Source organism: Pelophylax lessonae (genome assembly GCF_965119305.1).
Source record: "Pelophylax lessonae genome assembly, chromosome: 2".
Classification (NCBI taxonomy): domain Eukaryota; kingdom Metazoa; phylum Chordata; class Amphibia; order Anura; family Ranidae; genus Pelophylax; species Pelophylax lessonae.
The window spans coordinates 309,509,083-309,534,614 of record NC_138769.1 but is presented as its reverse complement, the minus strand read 5'-3'; the positions used below and the strand labels follow the sequence as shown (position 1 = coordinate 309,534,614).

General features: G+C 47.0%; 2 protein-coding genes across 2 annotated transcripts in view; both read right to left on the bottom strand.

The window, feature by feature from the left end:
* The window catches only part of SHISA4 (shisa family member 4), a 477,761-nt gene that overhangs the window by 156,507 nt on the left and 295,722 nt on the right, over positions 1-25,532 (bottom strand). The window lies entirely within an intron of this gene.
* Positions 1-25,532, bottom strand: part of IPO9 (importin 9) — a 137,775-nt gene that overhangs the window by 25,821 nt on the left and 86,422 nt on the right. The window contains exons 10-16 of the mRNA XM_082244847.1: positions 23,903-24,051; positions 23,614-23,712; positions 23,286-23,392; positions 12,846-12,985; positions 12,059-12,218; positions 11,755-11,981; positions 11,351-11,499 (exon numbers count right to left, since the gene is read on the bottom strand). Of these exons, the coding sequence (XP_082100973.1) occupies positions 11,351-11,499; positions 11,755-11,981; positions 12,059-12,218; positions 12,846-12,985; positions 23,286-23,392; positions 23,614-23,712; positions 23,903-24,051 (1,031 nt within the window). The remainder of the gene's footprint in view (positions 1-11,350; positions 11,500-11,754; positions 11,982-12,058; positions 12,219-12,845; positions 12,986-23,285; positions 23,393-23,613; positions 23,713-23,902; positions 24,052-25,532) is intronic.

Below are 25,532 nucleotides of genomic sequence, written 5' to 3'. Positions count from 1 at the left end.
TTTGCAGAGGTCTAGTGTAAAACTGAGCAAACGGAACCGCCTCGAAGGTGGAGACTATAAAAACCAGCACTTGCATGCAAGTCCTGAGAGATGACCAGCAGTTGGACAACAGAATCGCATGCTGCAATTTTTGCAGTTTCGCCTCCAGAAAAAACATCCGAGCCGAGGAGGAATCGAAAGTCAGACCCAGGTAATCCAATCTGTTGGAGTCAAAGCTGATTTCTGAAAATTCAGCGTCCAGCCGAACGCTTGTAAAATTCGCATAGTGATGTCCAAAATGTCTTGTAGGACAGATCAAGACTCTACTCGGATTGTCCAGGTACCCCAGTACTGCAAAACGCCTCTGTCTGAGCAAGGCATGCACCAAGACCAACACTTTTGTGAACACCCGAGGAGCTGAAGCTAAACCAAAGCGTAACGTCACAAACTGTCCACGGCGAAGCGAAGAAAACGCTTATGCCTGACAGTTTGGGATATGAAGGCAAGCGTCCTTGATATCGATAGAGGCTAGAAAATCCCCTTGATGAAGGGAAGCCATTACAGTGCAAATGGACTCATCCTGAATTTCTGGACCCGCACAACGCGGTTCAGAGCCTTAAGGTCCAAGATTGGACGGACCTTGCCCTCCTTCCCAGGATCAGTAAAAAGGGTTTGAGTAAATTCCCTGAAAACAATCTAGACTCCGGAACTGGTACAATGACCCCTTGTGAGAGAAAATCCTGTACCTCCCTGAGAAGGCCCTGCAGCTGATCCGGGGACAGGTGCAGGTTGGAAGGAAAGAGAACCTTGCCGGGGCAAGGATCGAAACTCAATCTTGTAAATCGGACCAACTCATGGACCCATTTGTCTTGAATAAAAGAAGTCCACAGGTCCAGAAAGAAGCAAAGACATCCCCCAGCCCATATACAAGTGAGGGCACCCCTTCAGGCCTGAGGAGGACTTGTTTGCGGGGCCAGCAGAACCAGCTATTGACTTACCAACCTAGGGTCTCTTGGAACCTTCCGAGAAGGCATGGGAGGCTTATCCTGCGCCCTTGCAGGGCAAAAGGGCCGCTTGCCAGCTGGGAAGACAGGACAACGTTTGCGGCGAGGCTCTCTGTTTTTAGTGGCCTGCGGAAGCAGGGTGCTCTTGCCTCCGTGAGACCTTTTATGATCTCTTCCATCGAAGCTCCGAACAGACAATCCCTCACGAAGGGAAGATCTGTCACCACCTTTTTGGAAGCCCGGTCCCCGGACCAGCATTTCAGCCAAATCATGCAGCGAAGGGTCACCGCAGTCACAGACGCCCTGCAGGCTAACGGGGCCGCGTCCAGGGAGGCATCACAGGTATACTGCAACCCATGTATCAGCTGGTCTGTCAATTCCGCTAGCTCAGGGGGAGGTTGACCTTCCAAATCCTGGCGCAGAAGTTTTGGCCATTCCGTTAGGGTTTGAGAGACCAAGGTAATGGTGAACAACGGTCTAAAAATTGAACCTGCCACGGGCATAAAGAGAGCGGAAAAGAGACTCAGCCTGCCTGTCTACAGGGTCTATAAAAGACATAGCGTAATCCACTGGTAGCAGAGTGACCGTATTTAGCCTGGAAACCTGAGAATCAAACACCAGTGGGACTGCCAGTTTCTTTAAGAGGGACTCCTCCAAAGGGATACCTCCAAGCAAAACGCATAGGTATCCCAAGCATCGCGGATCGGGTGGACAGATTACTGGGTAGGGCTGGGGAAGACCCAGCTGTCATGGTACATGTGGGTTCCAATGACATAGGCAGAGGAAGATGGAGAGTCCTAAACGATTTCAGGGACTTAGGAGCTAAGTTGAGGACTCGGACCTCCAAGGTAGTATTTTCAGAAATACTACCTGTACCTCGAGCCACACCAGAGAGGCAGCGGGAGATTAGGGAAGTGAACAAGTGGCTGAGGAGCTGGTGTAGCAAGGAGGGTTTTGGGTTCCTGGAGAACTGGGCCGACTTCTCAGTCGGCCACCAGCTCTATGGTAGGGACGGATTGCACCTAAATGGGGAGGGTGCAGCCGTACTGGGTGAGAAGATGGCCGAAAAGATAGATGGGCTTTTAAACTAGGTGATGGGGGGGGGAGGGTACAGATGTAGAATTACCCAGTGGAAAGCAAGATCCAGAGAGCAGAAATGGGGACATTAGCGGTAGGGTGTTCGAAGCTCCTAAACCCAGGGGGGGTATGGGGAGAAATCACAAGAGCAGCCTAAAAACATCAAATGAGGATATATGCAACCGGTCAAAATTACAAGGCTTGTATACCAATGCCAGAAGCCTGGCTAACAAGATGGGAGAGCTGGAGCTGCTGATGTTTGAGGACGACTTAGATTTTGTGGGGATTACTGAGACATGGTTTGACAGCTCTCATGACTGGATGGCGACCATTCAGGGGTATTCCCTTTATCGCAGAGATAGAGAAGGTAAAAAAGGGGGAGGGGTATGTCTGTATATTAAGAACAGTATACAGGTAAATATGAGGGATGATAATAATGGAGCTATGGACGAGGCAGAATCCCTATGGGTAGAACTTCAAAGGGAAGGCACTGTGGGGAAAGTAATATTGGGCGTATGCTATAGGCCCCCCAACCTGAGGGAGGAGGGGGAGGCGGACCTCCTTTTACAAATAGGATTGGCAGCAAGGATGGGAAATGTCATTATAATGGGGGACTTTAATTATGCAGATATAGACTGGGCAGAAGGAACCGCGCATTCAGCCAAGGCTCGGCAGTTCCTAAATGTTTTGCAGGATAATTTCATGGGTCAGATGGTGAATGCACCGACAAGAAACAATGCGGTTCTTGACCTACTGATTACCAACAATACAGACCTGCTCACAGATATAGAAATACGGGACAACTTAGGAAACAGTGACCACAGGTCAATTAGTTTCAGTATTAATTACAGTAAAAGGAAACACAAGGGCAATATAAGGACACTGAATTTCAAAAGAGCCAATTTCTCAAAACTGCGCTCTCTGCTAGAAAATATCAAATGGGATAGAACCCTGGGAACAAAGAACACGGAGGAAAAATGGGAGTGCTTCAAAAGCATACTTAAAGGGATTGACCAGTGCATTCCAAAGGGAAATAAATGTAACCACTTTAGCCCCAGCCCTATTTCGGACACTTTTTGTTCACAAGTTAAAACCAGTATTTTTTCCTAGAAAACTACTTAGAACCCCCAAACATTATATATATTTTTTTAGCAAAGACTCTGGAGAATAAAATGTCGGTCATTGCAAAATTTTTTGTCACGCGGTATTTGCGCAGCGGTCTTTAAAACGCCATTTTTTTGGAAAAAATTCGAAAAATCACATTTCACTGCATTTAAAAAATACTAAACAGTAAAGTTAGCCCATTTTTTTTGTATATTGTGAAAGATGATGTCACGCCGAGTAAATAGATACCAAACATGTTACGGTTTAAAATTGCGCCCCCCCGTGGGATGGCGACAAACTACGGTCAATAGAGATCTCAATCTGCGACGCTTTAAATTTATTTAACGGTTACCAGTTTAGAGTTAGAGTGTAGCTCTTTTTTTTTTAATTATTGCCCACGCTCTGGCGATCGCGGCGATACCTCACATGTGTGGTTTGAACAGCGATTTCATTTGCGGCTCGACTTGCGTATACGTTTTTTTTTGTGCGCGAGCTAACGGTGACGGGGACGGCTAAATTTTTTTTTTTTTTTTTTCCTATTTATTTTTTCTTTTTTTTTAAACTTTATTACAGGTTTTTAAAAAAAAAAAAAAATCTGATCACTTTTATTGCTGTCACAAGCAATGTAAACATCCCTGGTGACAGCAATATGTCGTGACAGGTACACTTTATGGAGGGATCGAGGGTCTAAAAGACCCTAGACCCCTCCACTACACTTCCCTGTATGCAAAACGCCGAAAACGGCATTTTTGCATACAGCCGTTTTTCAAATCTGCCGCCTTTTGCAGCACAGTAACCCGGACGTGACGTCATGGACGCCGCCTCCGGGTTACGTCATCGGAGACCCGATCGATGCCGTTTCCGGCATTCATCGGGACTCCATCCAGCCGGCGGACGTGCCGGCTGGGTGCTCGGGGCTCCCGGTGGGACGGTAGCCCCGAGCAAAGCCGCGGAAGGCGGCGGGAGGGGGGGGACGTCCCCTCCCGCCCCCCCGGGTAACGATCGAGCGGCTCCCGAGCCGCATCGATCGTTACCGACGGAAAGCCGACCGTCGGCTTCAAACAACGGTACCGGGATGATGCCTCTAGCTAGAGGCATCATCCCGGTATAACCACTCAAAGTCAGCCGACGTAGAGGTTACGTGACTGGTAGTAAAGTGGTTAAAAGCGCAAAACTAAACCCTGGGTGGCTAAACTCCAATATAAAAATGCATATTAATGCTAAAGGAAAGGCCTTCAAAAAATACAAGACTGAGGGGTCATTGGCAGCATTCAAGCATTACAAAGAGTGTAATATGGAATGTAAAGACGAAATCAGGGCAGCTAAAATAGAACACGAGAGACATAGCGGAAGAGAATAAAAAGAACCCCAAGAAATTCTTTAAGTATATTAACAGTAAGAAAGCGAGGCCAGAACACATTGGCCCCATAAAGGACGATAAGGGAGTTTTGGTCACAGAGGACAGGGAAAAGGCGGTAGTGTTAAATCATTTCTTCTCTTCAGTCTTCACAAAAGAATCGGGGGGCTACACTAACCCAGCTTGTAACGCCAAACTAAACAACACACCTCAGGAAATACCGCCGTGGCAAACAGAAGATAGACTTAGAACTAAACTAGAGAAACTTAACAAAAATAAATCACCGGGACCGGATGGCTTGCACCCAAGGGTTCTTAAAGAGCTCAGCCAGGTGATTGAAAGACCATTCTTGATCTGCAAGGATAGTTTACAGACGGGTATGATGCCAGCTGATTGGAAAAAAGCCAACATGGTACCAATATTTAAACCGGGCCGAGATATATCCCGGGTAACTATAGGCCGGTCAGCCTAACATCAGTAGTCTGCAAGATTTTGGAGGGGATGTTAAGGGACCACATACAAGACTTTAGTAATGAAAATGGTATTATTAGTAGTAATCAGCATGGATTTGTCGGGGTTATTGGGGGTTGATTAAAATAATAATAGGTAAAAAGAAAAATGATTTTAAAAGCCATGTATATTTCATATTATGCATATAAGAGATTCTGAACAGGATGGCTTCCATCTTGTTTTTAAGGTCAAACAAAGTTCATATGTACTTGTTAAACAAAATGTCTCTTACAGGCTTACAATAGGGTCCTTTACTTTCAGCAGACATTTATATTTTCTTTTGTCATAAATATTCTTATACATTGACATCTCTATCAGATAACAGATGTTAAGGGGATGGTAGTGTCAGTCTGTCTATAAGTATTTAACAATAGACAATGGCTCAGTGTTTTTCAGCATACATTTAAAGATGAACCATATAAGTTTTCATAGATACATTATTATATGTGAGAAGATATTAGCTATAATTATATCATTATATTATGTAAGGCATATACATATATATTTAGGAATGTTATATCACGTTTTAGGTTTATATTCTCATAGTAGCATCTTACTTAGACTTAAAACTAAAGTGAAATGAATTACTTCATGTTAAGGCATGTGGTAGGAGTGTTTATATAAGAATTGCTTTGGACTGGTTTAGTGCTCAAGGTGTCGTAAATATTCCCAAACCTAGACTATATCTGACAGCCCTTTGGCATGGTCAAATAAGTAATTGCTTTTCACTAGCCGACAGGTCAGAGGTCATGAGATAAGAAGGATGGGTAATTGTTTCAAATTATGTTAAATACAAAATCTAATGAACGGTACGATACTGCCCTCTGGAGGCGAAATACCAGGTGCAGTCTTGAGATAATTTTAGATATTCCATATAAAAATATTATATTGTGTTAAATAATATAATTATTGGAATGGCATTACTTGCCCAGGTGAATGATGGAGACACAGGTGGACATTTATGTATGTACTGTGAGTCTGGGCAAAGTTTTATGTTGTGTTACATGATTAATCTCACATATAGAGAAATCATTTAACTTTATTATCCAAGTATGGGGTTAATTATCAAAAGAGGTGTCTATGATCTCACCAGTTTAGGTATAGAATATCCCAACCAATTGGGATAATGTTTCATCCCTCTGGGTTTTACTTATGGTAATTTTTATAGCTCTTTGTTCTTACCATATAAAAGACCAACCCAGATGAGAGAGAGGCACACATTACACTACTGACAACACACCTCACACTTACACCACACACGCTATTACATTTTTCGATAGACTCATCCAGACATACTCCCTGGTCCATCATTCATCTGAAACTTGGAGGAAACTCCTCCCTCACTGGCATCCATCTTAGGACTCTGGTAACACCATCTTAAGTGTGGTAATTATGCCTTGCTATATTATTTGATTTTATTCAACAATTGTTTATTCTTTCCTTATATGTTTTATATTGCATATTTAAGGGTAATGAGATTACAATCCCAGCCGTATAAGCCATGGTATATTTTTCTCTAAAAAGCTGATTTTTGTTTTTATACATTTTTATTAATATCAGATTCAGTGCATTATTTGCAATTTTAAGTCTTCCGTTTTGCATGGCTTATTCTCATTCCTTCTGCAGTGGAATGACTTTGGGCTATGTGATTCGCAGACCATTGTAGTCTGTTTATATAGAACATTAATTTATGGCTTATACTATACCTGGGAAGAAATGGTAATCTTGCTTTTACTTTGGTTTCACTTTCACTTTGTTTTAGTTTCACTTTGTTTTACTTTCACTTTCATTATTGAGCTAAACATCACATTGCATTGATTATTTGAAGTTAGTATTTTTATGTAGAGTTATTTTTGTGTCACTTCTTGTTTGATCATATATTGTGTTTGCATGTCTTGAGAATAAATATTTTTATATATATTCCACGCTGTAGACTGTACTCACTAAGATTGGTATATGCTTTTAAAAAGAAATTAATCAATTAAAAAGAATTCACGACATTGATTTATGGCATAAGTGGAGACTCTCCTTTCTCACAGATCTTTGCTTATTAACCATAAATAAATACACTGCTATATTCAGATCAGTATAAATATTCTGACATAAGTACGAGCGCAAGATATTTATTATTAAATATTCTTACAGATTCATGAAAAATCGTTCTTGCCAAACCAATCTATTAACTTTCTATGATGAAGTGAGCTGCCACCTAGATAAAGGTAAGCCTGTGGATGTAGTGTAGTACCTGGACTTCGCAAAGGCCTTTGACACCGTTCCCCACAAACGCTTACTGTACAAACTAAGGAAGGTAGGTATGGACCATAAGGTGAGTACCTGGATAGAGAACTGGCTCCACGGGAGGTTGCAAAGGGTGGTGATTAATGGGGAGTACTCAGATTGGGCGGGTGTGGAAAGTGGGGTCCCCCAGGGTTCTGTCCTGGGGCCAATCCTGTTTAATTTATTCATAAATGATCTAGAGGAGGGGACATTGAGTAAAATCTCAGTATTTGCGGATGATACTAAACTAAGCATGCCAATATATTCTGTGCAGGATGTGGAAACCTTACAAGCGGACCTGAACAAAATTAGGGGGTGGGCAACTACATGGCAGATGAGGTTCAATGTTGATAAATGTAAAGTAATGCACCTGGGTGCCAGAAACCAGAAAGCAAGCTACTCACTGAGGGGGGAACCTCTGGGTGAGTCTAGGATGGAAAATGACCTGGGGGTACTGGTAGACAACAGGCTTGGCAGTGGCATGCAATGCCAAGCCGCTGCAAGCAAAGCCAACAGAATACTGGGATGTATAAAAAAGGGGATTCAATCCAGAAATAAAGAGATTATTCTTCCACTCTACAAGACTCTGGTCCGGCCACATCTGGAGTATGCTGTCCAGTTCCAATTAGGTGCACTAAACTCGACCGCGGGTTGCGCGATTACTTTCAGAACAATGACTCCATGAATGTGACGTGACCCCCACCACGTTATGGGCGGCCCATAAAGCCACCATACAGGGGAAAATAATTCAACTATCGACTAGATTAAGTGAGAGCACAGACTAGATCTGGAGAGATTAGACTCTGACCTACAGGCGCTTTGGAAGGCATATAAAATAAAATTAAGCCCAATCGAGAGACACTAGGTAAAATGGAGTCCACTAGGTTGGCGCTCAATTTGGCTGACTACCAGGGCCAAGAAGAGTTTGCGCTGGAGTGGTGCCCACTTTCAGCGTAATAGGATTGGGCCTATGTTGGCAGCCAAAGTGACCTCCAAGGTTCGCACCCATGCACTGCCAAAGCTGTGTTCCACTACGGGGGGATACACCCAAAATCCACAAAAGATTATGGAAGATTTCCAGGACTTCTATTCTCGTCTCTACCAGTCAGATTCCTCGGGGACCCAAGGGGGCTGTAGACTCTTTGTCAGACATCTCCTTGCCTAAGCTGACTGCTGTGCATCGTGCTCGGTTAGAAGCTCCTATTTTAGAAAGTGAAGTCTTGGGGGTGATTAAATATGCTAAAACGGATTAATCCCCAGGATTTGGCGGCTTTCCTGCTGTTTACTATAAGAAATTTGCGACTACTTCTTCCACATACTTGATTTGTTTTTTAATTCTCTGCGAAAGGGGGGCTCCCTGGACTTGGACACGGCAGATTACTGGTATGCCTAAGCCAGATAAGGACCCTGGTGAGGTTAGCAATTACAGGCCCATCCCCAGTGGCGGCCGGTGCATTGGGGGAGCAGGGGCGCCGCCCCACCTATCCATGCGTCCGGCCCCCTAATCTACATGCGGGGCGCCGGACGCAAGGATTCCAATTTTTTTTTTTCCTGAGTCACTTGATTAGAGCCATAGACTTTAATAGGCTTCAGTAAAGGGTGGACCCGGGGCCCAGAGCAGTGCGCCCGAGCCCACCCATTGTGTGACAATAGCGAATGAAAATTCGCTATTGTCACACGGATCCTCCACCTGGCCAATCAGGAAACGGGTCGGAGACCCGCTTCCTGATTGGCCGAAAGGCAAAACCATGCCATTGGCCGAGGAGGAGGCGGGAGGACTCGAGGAGACACCGGAGGAGAATCCACCGCTGCAGGTAAGTACACTGGTCTCGGAGGGGAGGGGGGCACGGCACGCTGGACACACTGCATTGAAAGGGGGCGCGCTGGTCTTTCGGCACTGAAAGGGGGCGCGCTGGTCTTTCGGCACTGAAAGGGGGCGCGCTGGTCTCTCGGCACTGAAAGGGGGCGCGCTGGTCTCTCGGCACTGAAAGGGGGCGCGCTGGTCTCTCGGCACTGAAAGGGGGCGCGCTGGTCTCTCGGCACTGAAAGGGGGCGCGCTGGTCTCTCGGCACTGAAAGGGGGCGCGCTGGTCTCTCGGCACTGAAAGGGGGCGCGCTGGTCTCTCGGCACTGAAAGGGGGCGCGCTGGTCTCTCGGCACTGAAAGGGGGCGCGCTGGTCTCTCTGCATTGAAAGGGGGCGCGCTGGTCTCTCTGCATTGAAAGGGGGCACACTATACCTTGATTACTAAAGGCCCCTTTCACACTTTTGTGACCTCAAAGTCACGCAATTTTTACAGCGTTTTTTGCCTATTACATTTTTCTGTTTGTGCCCCCCCACAAATTTTGAGCACCAGCCGCCACTGCCCATCCCTTTGATTAATAATTATCTAAAGCTCCTGACCAAAGTTTTAGCTAACCGACTGGTGTCTTTTATTGCTTCTCTTGTCCATAAGAACCAGATGGGTTTCATCCATGGGCGGCAGGGTCCTGACGAGATCTGTCAGGTTATCAATGTCATATCCCTTCTTAGGTCAAAATGGGATGGGGGACCCTCTCAAGAAGGGTTTTTATTGTCTATAGACTTGCAGAAGGCTTTGACGCGGTCTGTTGGCCCTATATATTTAAGGTCCTGGATGTCTGGGGTTTTGGTCACCGGTTTCTTGTGGGCGCTGTGGGATAAGCTTCGCTCTAACAGTACCTTAGTGTCCCCTTTCAGCCCGCTAACTCACCTAATAACCCGGATTTCCCTTAAGGGCAAGATATTGAGTCATTTAAGTGGTTGCTTGACAAGGGACTATACAAAATTGGACAGGTAATCACCCATAGAGGACCTTTTACACTCTGTCATTGTATGGAAGTCCTTAAAATGCCTCAGTCAGAGCGTTTTCGTTTTTTCAAATCTCACATTTTCTAAATCCCTCTGGCAGGTTAAGCCGGATCACTATCAAGTGACCTCATATGAAAAATGGTGCACGAAAGATGCAGATCAGTGGGGGGGTTTATTTATGGGCTGCTAATGGGCTCACCTCCTAAATTCTCTTCAATGATAGACTGGAATACGGATCTGGGTGAGTATAGAGACATTGAGTCATGGGACACTTGTTTCTTGAGGTCATATAAGGGCATAAGTCTTGATAGAGGCAAATTTAGAGGTGCTCACCCGTTGGTACTTAGTGACGACCCGGCTAGCCAAAATGTACCCTTCTGTGTCGCATCTGTGTTTTAGAAGCTGTCAGATGTCTGGGACAATGTGCCATATTTGGTGGGAATGCCCTAGGATCTGTAACTTCTGAAATGGCATTTTTGTCCTGATCCGTAGAGTAAAAGGACAGTTCATGCCCCAGACCCTATGTATAAGCACTCCTAATGCCCCTGTGCCTGATTTACCTAAATGCTTACAATGTCTGATTTCCTTTATTTGTTAGGGGCTAAGATGACTCTTGCTAAATCCTGGAAACAATCCTCTGTATACCTGTCTCAGGCAAAGAAAAAAATGACCTGGATCATGGTACATGAAAATATTGTTAGTATCCTGAAAGACATTGTCCAAAAATTTCAAAAGATCTGGTAGCCATGGGCATGTGTCTCTGGTGCATTAGTAGGTTTTCTCTTTTTCGTTTTGGGGAATACTTTGTTCTCTCTGACTCTGGCTTGGACCTTTCCTTCTACTCTACTCTTTTTTTCATTCTTATTCTTTGCATCTTCATCTGTCTTCATTTGCTGTGAGACTATCAGGGAGTTTTGATAACTTATCATATACGTCCTGCACCCTGAAGGTGGGATAGTCTTCAATGAGCAGGTCTTTATCCTGATGCTTCAGTCGATTGATAATTGACCCGTTTAAAATAATTTTACCTTTACTTTAAGATGGGTGCTGTGGGTATTCATATTTTGTGTTTGGCATCTGTTTTCCTATTAATTCCACTATTGACAGAATTTGTACTGAAGCTAGCTTGTTTTAGTACTAGTAAAAAGGTCAATAAACTCTGACTGTAAATTACCCTCATAACAGACATGTATTTTGGTTCTTAGAAGAACTCACCCCACAGAGACCACTTGGGATCTTCTCAGCAGGAGCCTGCATTATGCTGACCAAAGTGGGAATAAGCCTCATCTGCATAGCACTCTGACATCCCTCTATCTGAGCCAGCTCTTTAAAAATATCTTGAGCCAAAGAAGCGACAACAGGATCTGAAAATGCAAATTAAGCAAGTTAAGGGAAAAAAAAAAAAAAAAAAACACACACACACACACACACACACACACACACACACACACACACACACACACACACACTATGTAAGCTATAAAAAAAAATATTATGTTGTTTTGATACTGTATTACCTTGTTCGTTTTTCTTTTTCTCAATAAAAACTTATTGAAAACTAAAAAAAATGATGCCTGCTGACCAATGTTACTAAAATGAAACACACTCACATTACTTACCATTGCTATACTTGAGGAAAATGGCGATTGTGAAAGGGCAGATTTTGGACTCAGCATTAGCTGTAAACACTGGATCCACACTGCAGACAATGCAGAGTGTTTCCATTACAAGATTCAGAACTTCAGATGTGAACTGGGCTGCCAGGTGGATAAGTCCATCGACCACACTGGGCAGGAATGGCTGGAGCACATGAGTGCTTTCAGAGATCTTCAGCTGATCACAGTATCTACAAACCAAAAATGGACAATTAAGCAAAGAAAAGTCAAAATCTTTGGACTGAAATAAATGGTAACATTCTCTTACCCCCAGATAGCTCGGACAGCAGATATTCTTACTGAGGGTGGTTGGTTATCATGCAGCCCACTGACTGTGGCCTGAAGAAACTGCTGTATCAACTCTGGTGACATTGCAGCTGTAAATCTACTGGCAGCCCAAAGCGAACGTCCCAGGAGAAAAGGAGAAACTGACGGGAAACGGAAAAAAATGCAACTAGTAACTTACACTTAATGTTATGTTTAGTATTCTTCATATAATTATTATACATTCTTTAAAATCCCGGTGACAGCAGGCAGTTGAATAGTTCTGAACATTACCATTATGAATATGCTATTAACGTTTACATTGATCTTCAAATGTTACTTACAACATGTTACAACTTATGCTATTTAGTGCCGGTTCACACTAGGGCGACCTGTGAGGCGACCTGGTCGCCTCACAGGTCGCCTCCCATAGGGAAGCTACGGACCCGTTCTAATAGGAGCGACACAAGTCGCTCCGACCTAGAAAAAGGGTCCGGAGCTTCTTTGGGGCGACCAGGAGGCGACCGCCATAGACTTCAATGTTATGAAGTCCGTGGCGGCCGCTCCGAGGTCGCCACCTAAAGTAGCGTCGCGGTAGTGTGAACCGGCGCTTAATCTTCCGGTTTCTAGTGCTATGCAAAATACAGCACTCTTTGTAAACATGCAATGTCAGAGGGACCGTAGGACCAGGTGAGAAACACTGTTAAAAGCAAAGCTGGCACAGGAGACAGAGATGAAAACAAATGCTAAGTATTTATTGCGTTATATTTTTTCACCTGCAGGTTACATACCTGAAAGATTAAGGTCTGCAAGAATGACACCAGTTAAGAAGCCAGGCATGTCAAATTGAACTCGTCCACTCTGCACACCATCTATAATTACAGACTTCACTGAGCCCAAGGCCAGCATGCAAGCCTCGTGTATCTTCCACCTGCACAATCACAGCATGTTCTGTTTATACCAAATTGAAGCATAGTAAACATACAATAATATTCAGATAATTTACTTTTTACTATTACAACTGACATTGCTTACTACACACACACACATTATGTCAGCCCAAGAAGCATCTGCTGTACAGTAGTGTAGTTACTGTGATAAGCATCTTACAAGTCAATGGCTCCTGCTGCTGTCTCAGCCAACGACGAAGAGTGAAGGCTCCCGTGCACACTTTGCTGGATCGTGATGGGGCTCAGGTATTAGGGGGCTGCTGCACTGAGAAAGTTTTTTTACCTTCATGCATAGAAGGCATGAAGGTAAAAAACGTTCAGCCTTTGTAACCACTCTAAGACGACAAATTAAGCTACTTGCTGAGCTTTCTCTAAATTTATTGTGCAGAACAAATACAACCCTAAAAAACTGGATTTTTGTCTTACCATAAAATCCTTTTCTCTGATGTTCATTAACGGGAAACAGCTTGAGAATGTTCTTGACTATTGGGTTATGCTACAGAAGTAGGACACTAGGCAGGAAAAAAAATGTTACCACGCCTATGGGGCAGTCCCAGGTGAATATACTCCCACTCCCTGCTACAGGCACTCAGTTTTGTTGCAAGCAGTGTCAGAAGAAATAAAACGCAACTCAATAGAGGGATGGGTGCTGTGTCCATCAAAACATCAGGAGAAAACTGAATTTTTGTAAAATCTTACCGTAAAATTCCTTTCTCTGAGTCCTCCGACAGTCGCCGCCACTTCATAATCTTCACTAATGGGGTATTGACCTTTGCTCCGTAGGAGTAGCTAGGCAACAAGATTTGTTAATATAAAAGCTTTTAGCATATCACACCCCTTGGGGGCGGTCCCCTCAGTCAATACCTCCCTGCTTCCTGCATTCTCAACTCAGTTTCAGCAGCATAGCAGTAGAGTACATAAACAAACCCCAAAAGAGGGGTGGGGGCGGCGACTGTCGGAGGACTCCGAGAAAGGAATTTTACGGTAAGATTTTACAAAAATTCCGTTTTCTCTTATGTCCTCCGACAGTCGCCGCCACTTCATAATCTTCACTAATGGGGATGTCCCAGAGCAGTGTAGACATGAGGGGTGGGAAAAACGCAGCCGCGCCTAAAGCAACGCAGTACCCACATCAGAAAAAAGAACCTGACCAAAGTAAGAGAACCAACTGGGCAACAGGAAAAACGTGCTCAACAGGAGCAACAACCCAGGAAGAACAAGTAACCTAGGGGTAAAAACACCCCAACAGCCAAGGAACCAAACAAGGGACCCTAAGGCACTGCCGCACTAAGAACTTTACGGCCAAAGGAAGCATCTGCCGATGCCTGAACATCCACCTTGTAAAATTTGGAGAAGGTGTGAACGGACGACCAAGTCGCCGCCTTACACACCTGGGCCACAGATGCCTGATGACGATAGGCCCAAGACGTACTCAGAGACCTGGTAGAGTGCGCCTTCACAGGGAAAGGAGGAACCTTCCCCTTCAAAGGATAGGCTTGCACAATGGTCTGTCTGATCCATTTGGTGATGGTCGCAGCCGACGCTGCCATGCCCTTCCGAGGACCCTCTGGAAGGACAAATAGAGAATCCGACTTGCGAAAGGATTTAGTCGATGACAGGTAAACCCACATCGCCCGAACAACATCCAAGGAATGCAAAGCCACCTCCTTTGGATGCTTAGGCTTCGCGCAAAGCGAAGGCAAGACAATGTCCTCATTGAGGTGAAATTCCGAGATCCTCTTCGGAAGAAAAGAAGTCTCCCTACTTGGTGATTCACTTGGATAAGGTGGTCTTACGACCTAACCCTTCTTTTCTTCCGAAGAGGATCTCGGAATTTCACCTCAATGAGGACATTGTCTTGCCTTCGCTTTGCACGAAGCCTAAGCATCCAAAGGAGGTGGCTTTGCATTCCTTGGATGTTGTTCGGACGATCAGGGTTTACCTGTCATCGACTAAATCCTTTCGCAAGTCGGATTCTCTATTTGTCCTTCCAGAGGGTCCTCGGAAGGGCATGGCAGCGTCGGCTGCGACCATCACCAAATGGATCAGCTGCAGGACAAGGCCGCCAGCTCCGACACCCTGCGAGCCGAAGTGATCGCTACCAAAAAGGCAACCTTCTTGGACAACAGAGACAACGAGATCTCCCTGATCTTCTCAAAGGGAGCATGCTGTAACACGGACAGAACAAGGTTCAAGTCCCATGGAGGTAAAGGATCCCTCCGAGGAGGGGCCAAGTGTCGCACCCCCTGAACAAAGGTGCTAACCAAAGAATTAGACGCCACAGGGCGTTGAAAGAACGGCCAGCGCAGAAATCTGACCCTTAATCGTGGCCAACGCCAAACGCTGGTCCACGCCCCTTTGAAGGAAAGCCAACACTCTCGATACAGAGTATGAGCGAGGGGAATACCCCCTGGACTCACACCAGGCAAAATACGCCTTCCAAGTACGGTAGTAAATCTTCCCCGAAGAGGCCTTCCTAGCCTTGATCAAAGTGGGAATGACCTCAGAGGAGAGACCCCTATCCTTCAGGACCTGGCTTTCAACAGCCAGGCCGTTAAAGCCAGCGACTGTAAAGCAGGATGGAATATCGGTCCTTGAGACAGGAGATCTCCTCGAAGAGGTAGACGCCACGGAGCGTCGACCGCCAGATTCACGAGGTCTGCGTACCAAGACCGGCGAGGACAGTCTGGCGCCACCAGAATCACCGTGTGCTGTTCCGAGGCCAACCTGCGAAGGAGCCTGGACAGCAGCTGAATCGGTGGAAAGGCATACAGACGATACTGATGCCAGGGCGCCACTAACGCGTCTGCCCGAGGATCGCGCGTCCTTGCCACAAACCTTTCCACCTTGTTGTTTAGACGAGACGCGAACAGGTCCACATCTGGGGAACCCCACTTCGCGCACAGCATCTGAAAGACATCCGTGTGAAGGGACCATTCTCCCTGGCCCAGGGTCTGGCGACTCAGATAGTCCGCCTGCCAGTTCTCCACCCCCGGAATGTGAACTGCAGATATCGCCGGGACGTGCGTCTCGGCCCAAGACAGAAAGTCGGCTACTTCCCGAGCCGCTCGGGCACTCCTGGTGCCCCCTTGGTGGTTGATGTAGGCCACCGCTGTGGCATTGTCCGTCTGCACCCGAACCGGACGGCCCTGAAGCCTGTCCGTCCAACGCAGAAGGCAGAGATTTATTGCTCTCAATTCCAGAATGTTGATCGGAAGGGAGGATTCCTCCACCGACCAAGTTCCCTGGGCGACAGAACGCCCAGAACACCACCCCAGCCCGACAGGCTGGCATCCGTGGTGACCACCGTCCATGACAAAGGACGAAAAGACTGGCCCCCCGACACCGCCGGGGACTGGAGCCACCACAAAAACAAAAGACCCCTTCGGGCGAGGCGGCTCAACGAAATCCGCAGATCCAGAGATTGCGGACGCCCGTCCCACTTGGCCAGGATCTCCGCCTGAAGATCCCATGTGTGAAACTGGGCGAAGGGAATCGCCTCGAACGACGAGATCATCAATCCCAGACACCTCATACATGTCCGAAGAGACGAGCACTGAGTGTCCCTGAGGGACCTGACCTCGTCCTGAAGTGTCCGGAGCTTGTCTTCCGGCAGGAAGACCTTGGCTTGAACAGAGTCCAGGATCATCCCCAGGTAGGGAAGACGAACCGATGGACACAACGTCGACTTTGGAAAATTTACCGTCCAACCGAACTCCTGTAGAGTCTGCATCGTGACGGACAGGTCGTTCACCAGGCCCTGACTGGTCGCAGACCGAATCAAGATATCGTCTAGATACCCCAAGACAGAGATGCCCTGGGCTCTCAACAAAGCCAGGACCGGCGCAAGCACCTTGGTGAAAACCCGCGGAGCCTAAGCGAGACCGAAGGGTAACGCCACGAATTGGTAGTGATCCTCCGCAATGGCGAATCGAAGGTACCTCTGGTGACCCTCGAAAATGGGGATGTGCAGGTACGCATCCTTCAAGTCGATGGAAGCCATGAATTCCCCCGGAACCAGGGCAGCCACCACCGAGCGCAGGGATTCCATGCGGAACTTGCAAACCCGCACAAAGCGGTTCAGAGCTGGAGTAGAACCCCCCGAAATCTGTCCCGATGAGGCACCGGAACCACCACTCCCTGGGCCCGCAGGTCCCGCACCGCCAGGTGTAGATCCTGCAAACGCTCCGGAGACAGCTGAAGATTTGAGGGAAAAAATCTGCTCGCCGGCCGAGAGAGGAACTCGATCTTGTATCCAGATCGAACGATTTCCTGAACCCACCTGTCCCGAATGCGGGCCAGCCAGGGTTGAAGAAAACCGAGCAAACGTCCCCCCACCCCAGAGCTGGGTGAGGGCGCCCCTTCAGGCCGAATTGGCATGGGCAGCAGACCCGGACTGGCCGGACTTCTGCTTACCTGCCCACGGCTTCTTCTGGGAGCCTTGGCCCTTGAAGGGCTTGCCCTTGTATTGTGACCGATAGGCACGAAAGGACCCCTGAGAAGGCCTAAACGAGGTATTCTTTTTACCGCGAACAAACTTATTCTTGTGAGATTGGGGTAAGAGAGAGCTCTTACCCCCGGAGATCCCCTTTATCAGCGTATCCAAAGACGCGCCAAAAAGGCTAGATCCCGCATAGGGCAAATTAGCTAAAGTCTTGCGAGATGATTGGTCCACCGACCAGCATTTCAGCCAGAGCAGGCGACGGTGCAATACCGCCACACTAGAGAGGCGTGCAGCCAAAGGGACTAAATCCAAGTGCGCATCACACAAATACATGACACCCTGATGAATTTGATCCACCATAGCCAATGTTGTCGGTGGAGCAGAGTCAGCCACCAGGGTGCGCCTGAGTACCTGCGTCCAATCCGCAATAGCCTGGGCTGCCAAAATGGAAGCAAAAATAGGCTTCAGCATAGAACCGGCAACCGTATAAGCATGACGGGCAAGAGACTCCAATCTCCTGTCCGTAGGGTCCCGGAACACCGGGGTATCCTCAGCAGGAATCGCAGTAGATTTATTTAAAATCGCCACCGCATGATCCACCTGAGGCGGCACACACCAACGCTCATCAGTGGTGGGCGTAAATGGATAACGCAGCTTGAACTTACTTGGCACAGTAAATGGCTTCTTTAAATTGCGCCATTGCTCATCAACAGCACGCTGAAATTCCGCAGGGCAGGGAAAAACCTGCGCTGTTTTGCGCTTCCTTTGTGTCCCATAAGAGGACAGCAAAGCAGGAGGACACGGCTCATCCTGCAAATGCAGTGTTTCTTTGATAGAAGCAACCAACTCATCCATGAGTGCAAGCTCTTCAGGCGAGCCAGGGGGAGAATTATCAACCCCTTCTACCTCAGCCTCCCCCTCAGACCCCCCAAGGTCCAGAGATGAGCGAGACCCTGAGAAGGGCACTCCAGCCATAGCAGCCCCATCGCCCTCTGAATCAGAGGAAATAGACAATCTGGGCCGTTTTGCGGATCGATCAGCCATTAGCATCGGCACCTGAGAAGCCAGGTTCGCCACAATAGCAGCCAGATCAGCCCCTTCGGGGGATGCAGCAGCCCCTTGGCCCCCCACCAAGGTGGGAGGAGACTTGCAATCCTGAGAATCCATGCCCCAGCAAAAATTGGAAAAAGGAGTACTGTCCCTTTAAGACCGCGGCGAGCGTAGCCCACCACACACTACTGCATGGATCGACACCCACAGGGATAAGAACACTGAGCAGGGAAATACAGGATAAGGAGAAGTAAAAACCTGGAGAGGCCACACAGGCTGCTGCCACCGATCGCTGTCCCAGAGCAAAAGGAAGTGATGTAATGACTGACCGCCCTATAAAGCCTATGTAGGCTACACAAACATGGCCGCTGGCTGAGGCATTGTTCGGGCAATGACAAAATGGTGCCGACATGTGGTTGTACATCGACCGCCATCAAAATGGCGGCGTTTGGCGCCAAAACACCGCGCCCTACTCACTTAGGGCCGGACACCACAATTTTGCCTCCAAAAAATGGCGGACCGCAATAGCGGCCGCCGCACAGCATGTCTAACCCCAGTCTGCCCACACAGCACACACAGCAGATCGGGAGAGCCCCCCCCCCCGCAGCCCACAGAAAAGGCAGCTATTCCACACAGGAATCAGACAGGGAGCTCAGCACAGATACAGACATGCAGGGCCACACAGTCACAGACTGACACCCAAACAGACAGGTCCCTACATAGAAATGTACTTACCAGTCCGGATGGTGTGGGGAGCCTTCTCTAGCGACCAAACCCCTGTGCTGAGGACAGGGAATGTCGCAGCCAGGACGCAGTGGAACTGCGGTGCGAAACCGCAAATGGCGTCCAGTGAGGTAGCCACCTCACAGGCAGCATCCCTGCAGCGAACAGGGATGGGTCGTTCAATATGCCAGGGAAACCTGACTGAACGCTCGATGGCAGGCTGGGAAGCCCCTGGCCCTGAGCCCTGGGATCCAGGGTGGCCAGTCCGAGACCCAGCTCCGCATGATCATCTTCATCCGAAGAACTAAACTAGTGCTGAGAAAAATAACAGCTAGTAAAAAAAAGAGAAAAAAATACTCAAATAAAATCAAAAAAGAGGATAGAAAGCCGAGACTGAGAGCCCCAGCACAGTATCAGCTAGCTACTCCTAAGCTAGGCATTAGAAACTGAGTTGAGAATGCAGGAAGCAGGGAGGTATTGACTGAGGGGACCGCCCCCTAGGGGTGTGATATGCTAAAAGCTTTTATATTAACAAATCTTGTTGCCTAGCTACTCCTACGGAGCAAAGGTCAATACCCCATTAGTGAAGATTATGAAGTGGCGGCGACTGTCGGAGGACGTAAGAGAAAAAGGATTTTACGGTAAGACGAAAATCAAAATTTTCTTTGATTCATTGATGGACACCACTCCAGAATCTTCTTGAATATTGGGACGTCCCAAAGCAGTGTCAAACAGGAGGGGTGGGGAAAAAAACAGCAGAAAAAATTCCCAAAGGCTAAACCTAGCCAACCAGGTAACATGGAGCTCAACCAGGAACAACTGGAGCTCATCTGAAAAAACATACACCCTCTAAGAGGACTAGGCATCTCAAACAGCAGCCTGCAAAACCTTGTGGCCAAAAGCAGCATGCACAGATGCCAGCACATCTACTTTATAACATTATGTGAAAGTGTGCACCGACGCCTTGCAAACCTGCACCACTGATGCTGAAGTCCCAGGAGGCACTAGGTGGTCACGCAGAATGTGCCTTAACAGGGAAAGGAGGAACCCGACCCTTGGCTTTATAGGCCTGCACCACCATCTGTCTGATTCATCTGGAAATGGTCGCGTCAGACGCAGAAGACCCCTTGCGAGGTCCATCCGTAAGGACAGAGAGTCTGATTTCCTTAAGGACTCGGTTGCCGACGGGTACAACCTGATCGCCGGAACCACATCCACAGAATGCAAGGCAACCTCCTTAGGCTTAGGACACAGGGAAGGCAACACAATGTCTTCATTCAGATGGAAACCAGAAGACAACCTTAGGAAGGAACGACTGACAAGGGCGAAGCACCACCATCTCTCTGAACCACCAAGGTGAACAAGACAAAGCAGCCAGTTCTGACACCATGCAGGCAGAAGTAATAGCCACCAAGAAGGCTACTTTCTGGGACAATGCGAGCAAAGGAATCTCACGAATATTTTAGAAAGGTGGTTTCTGAAGAACTGACAGCACCAAGTTGAGATCCCACGGAGGCAACGGAGACTGCACTGGGGGAGCCAAGTGGCGAACCCCCTGAACAAAGGTGTGAACCAAAGAATGCATAGCCAAAGGTCGTTGAAATAAAATCCCCAAGGCCGAAACCTGGCCCTTGATGGTGTCCAAGGCCAGGCTCTGTTCCACACCTTTTTGGAGGAACGCCAAAATTCGAGCCACCGAAAAGGAATGGGGGGGAAACCCCCGGAGACTCACACCATGCAATGTACAACTTCCAGATACGATGGTAAATCTTCCTAGGTGGTCGATTTTCTAGCTTTTAACAGCGTGGGGATCACTGAGTCAGACAACCTCCAATCCTTCAGCACCTGGCTTTCAACAGCCAAGCCATTAAAGCCAGCGACTGTAAAGCAGGATGGAAGATTGGCCCTTGAACCAATAGTTCTTCTCTGAGAGGGAGTCTCCAAGGGACATCGGCGACCAGCCGTACCAGATCCATGTACCAAGATGGGCGAGGCCAGTCTGGGGCCACTAGGATGACCAGAATTCCTTCTGCCACAAACCTTCGCAGAAGTCTCGGAAGAAGTTTTGAAGGGGGAAAAGCGTATATCAGATGATACTGGCCCCAGGGAGCCACCAGTGCGTCTGTGGCATCGGTCAGAGGATCCTGAGACCTCACCACCAACCTCTGCACCTTCCTGTTGAGATGAAAGGCCAAAAGGTCCACCTCAGGAGTTCCCCACTGGAGAAACAGCTGATGAAACACCTCCGGATGAAGCGATCAGTCCCCCTGGTGCAACTCCTGTTGACTGAGGTAATCCTTCCTGCCAATTTTCCACCCCTGGAATATGCACGGCAGAGAGGGCTGGAACGAAAACGTTTCACCAACCTTAGAATGCCGGCTACTTCCCAAGCCGCTAGGACACTTTTTGTGCCCCCTTGGTGATTGACATATGCCATGGCCGTGGCATGGTCCGATTGAATCCGTACTGGGCACCTCTGAAGACGAACTGTCCAATGGGCCAGACAAGGTCTGATCGCCCGAAGTTTCAGTATATTGATCGGTAGTCTGGATTCCTCCAGAGTCCAAACCCCCTAAACACAATTTGTGCCCAAGACAACTTCCCAACCAGACAGGCTGGCATCCGTAGTGACCACCGTCCAGTACAGGGGGGGGGAAGGAAGGATTTTCCCTGTCAAAGCGCCGCAGAGCGAAGCCACCAAATCAGGGACCCTCTCGTACCCCTGCTCAACAGAATCAGACTGCCTAGAGACTGTGGATTCTTGTCCTACTTGGCAGGAAGCTCTCTCTGCAATTGACTTGTAGAATTGTGAAAACGTAACCACCTCGAAGGTAGACACCATCAGGCCCAGTACCCGCATGCAAGTCCTGACAACAGAAGTCAAATTGCATCCTGTAGCTTCTGGAGCTTGTCCAGCGGAAGAAACACCCTGGATGAGGCCGAGTCCACGGTCAGACCCAGATAGTCCAACTTGACTGACGGAACTAGAGCAGACTTCTGGAAATTCAATGTCCAACCGAACTCCTGCACAGTGGTGTCCAGGTTGTCCTTAAGAGCAGTGGTCCTCAACCCTGGCCCTCAGGGCCCACTAACAGGCCAGGTTTGCAAGATAATTGATATACATCCCAGATGATATAATTTGCTGCTCAGTGATTGCAGTACTCTAGTCTGCATCTCTACAAGGGAATACTAAAATCTGGCCTGTTAGTGGGCCCTGAGGACCGGAGTTGAGGACCACTGCTTTAGAGCAGTCAGGGATTCTGCCCGCAGAAGATCATCCAGGTACCCCACTACTGCAATCCCCCACTGTTGCAACAATGCTGACACCGGGGCCAACACTTTTGTGAATACCCAAGGAGCTGAGGCTAGACCAAAGGGTAACGCCACAAACTGATAATACTCCTCGAGCCTGGCAAAGCAGGGGAAGCCCTGATGACCAACATATCAGGATATGGACGTAAGCATCCTTGATATCATTAGAGGCCAGAAGATCCCCTTGATGAAGGGATGCCACTACTGTACGAATGGACTCCATCCGGAACTTTTGTACCTGCACAAAGCAGTTCAGGGCTTTGCGGGCCAGGATAGGATGAACTTTGCCTTCCTTCATGGGAACTGTAAACAGGTTTAAATAAAAACCATCAAAACATTCAGAGTTTGGTACTGGTACAATCACCCCTTGCAGTAGCAAATCTTGTACCGCCCCGAAGAGACCACGTAAGCGGACCGGGGACAAACTCAGTTTGAAAGGAAAACACCTTTCTTGAGAAAAAAAAATCAGTTTAAAAAAGAAAACAATGCTAGGACCAGAGATCCCAGCAAGGAACTAGGTCTTTACTCCTGACAAGGCAGAAAAAAAACCTGTGCCTGTAGGCGGGGGGATTATATCCCCTGGGATTGCCCCATAGGCGTGGTAAAGTTTTTTCCTGCGTAGTGTCCTACTCCTGTAGGGGGCAGCATCACCTACTGGTCAACAAGATTCTGGAGCGGTGTCCGTCAATGAGCGAAAGAGAAATTATGGTTTCCCGTTAACTGGGTTTTCTAAAATTATAAGCAATATTTACCAGTGTTCTCCCCCCTGGCTCTTAATCTGTTCAGCCTCCTGAAGATGACGAGTAGCAGCAGCAGCAAGTGCAACTGCACTCTCATTTTGAAACTCACTAGATACTGCCTAGAAGCAAAGGGAAAACAGAAATGGTTATGTAGAGTCGTAATAGTTAGGGTATAACATAGTTGTGTTATTGCACAAGCGGTAGGTAGTCTACAAAAACCATAACAACAAATCATTACGATTGGTAAGTTTCTTGCTGGACTTTACAGCTGCAGTCTTTTCTAATAAAATTCTCTAAGTACTCTGTACTCAATACATTATTTGCAATGCATTTCACTCACGAGCAAAAGATCCTGGGCAGCAATGCGGACAGTGTATGAAAACGTGTCATCGTCTTCATCTTCAACAAACTGTTGAGGATTTGCAGTCCACACCTTTATCTAAAAAAAGCAATACAAGGGTAATTTAGTTATGATCTTAACAACACAGCTAACATAAGACCATTGCTTTATAATCTGCTCAATTCTAGTTGTTTTTCCCATTACAGAACTATATTCTAAACAAGGCACTGAAACTTAGCAGTAGATTTCCAAACACTGCACATCCTATCTATTTAATTTAGCCTCTTACCTGTTCTTCTGTGATTTGCATGTAGAGTATAACATAGTAGAACAGCTCGGGAAGAGCTTTTTTCACGGTCCCTTTAAACTTGTTCTCTAGCAAGGTGTGCACAAACTCAAAGATACTAAACACCAGGTTTTCAAATCCTAAGACTTCACCTGGTGGGATGAAAAGCAAGAACAAAACGGAACTCAACAGATGCAAAAAATATGCAAGTATAAATGTAAAGATAAGTGTAAATGTGCAAGTATAGCCAAAACATTTGTTTTTATTTTTGATGGAGAGGGAAAGTGTTTAAGCCTTGGTGAGGGGATTTTTTTTTGCTTTGCTGTCTAAGTCCAGCTGAACATGTCTCCTGTTCTGGAGACGCAACAGAGAGAGGAAATCTCTACAGAGTGAGTAGAATCCTCAGACTGCTATCACCAGAACATGTATTCCATTTGGGAGATTTCCCCTTGTCACTTTTTTCTAGAAAGCTCTAAAATGTTGGCATTCTTCAGACTTCTGTCATTGTGGCAATTTTTAACATGACAAAAAAAAAAAAAAAAAAAGATTCGATCCAATGCTCAACACTAGGTATTGTTGATTCAAGGAATATCCATTTGTCTTTGGGGTATCAGGAAGGAATTTATGCCCCTCTGCAATAAATGGATGCACGATTATTGGAGGTTTGCCTTCCTCTGAATCAATACGAATTCTGAGAGTGTAGGATTCTGTATATAGAGATTTTCTACTTAGTTCTTCTTTCTGCTGGTTGAACTAGATATACTTGTGTCTTTTTTCAACCCGTGTAACTATACAACCCTTGGTCACTATCCAAAGTTGGACTCTTAGATACACTTTAAAAATAACAGAATTTTTTATTTACCATATTTCTCTGATGTTCACTGACGGACACAGCTCCTGATCTTCTTAACCACTGGTTATACTGCCTCCTACAGTGACCACATGGCAGAAAAAAGACAATCCTAGGAGGTATAACCCTTCTCTCTGCTATAGGTACTCAGTTTTGTTGCAAGCAATGTCAGAAGAATTAAAACTCCAGAGGGGTGGGTGCTGTGTCGGTTAATGAACATCAGAGAAATGGATTTTACAATAAGTCAAAAATCCCGTTTGCTCTTTTGTACATTGAACACAGACCCTGTTCTTCTTAACCATTGGGACCTCCCAAAGAAGTTTAAAACATGAGGGGTGGGAAAAGCAAGAAAAAATTACCAAGGCCAAACCGTAGCCAACCAGGTAATAGGAGCTCAACCAAAAAACAACTGGAGCCCACCTGAAAACACCCCCAAAGAGGAAACAGGTCCTCTTAACAGCAGCCTGCCAAAGATGCAGCCAAAAGAAGCATCCGCAGATGCCAACACATCAACTTTATATAATTTTGTGACAGTGTGCACCGACAACCAGGTGGCTTCCTTGCAAACCTTCGTCACCTTCGTCTTCCTTGCAAACCTTCGCCTGATGACGGAAGGCCCAGGAGGCACTGAGCACCCGAGTACAGTGCACCTGGACAGGGAAAGGAGGAAGTGGACAGTCCTTTCCGAGGATGAATACAAGGAAAATACCTCACGCTTATGGGTCATACTGCTCCGGAACAATTCAGGATAAGAGCCTGTATCTCATAGCTGGTATCCCAGTG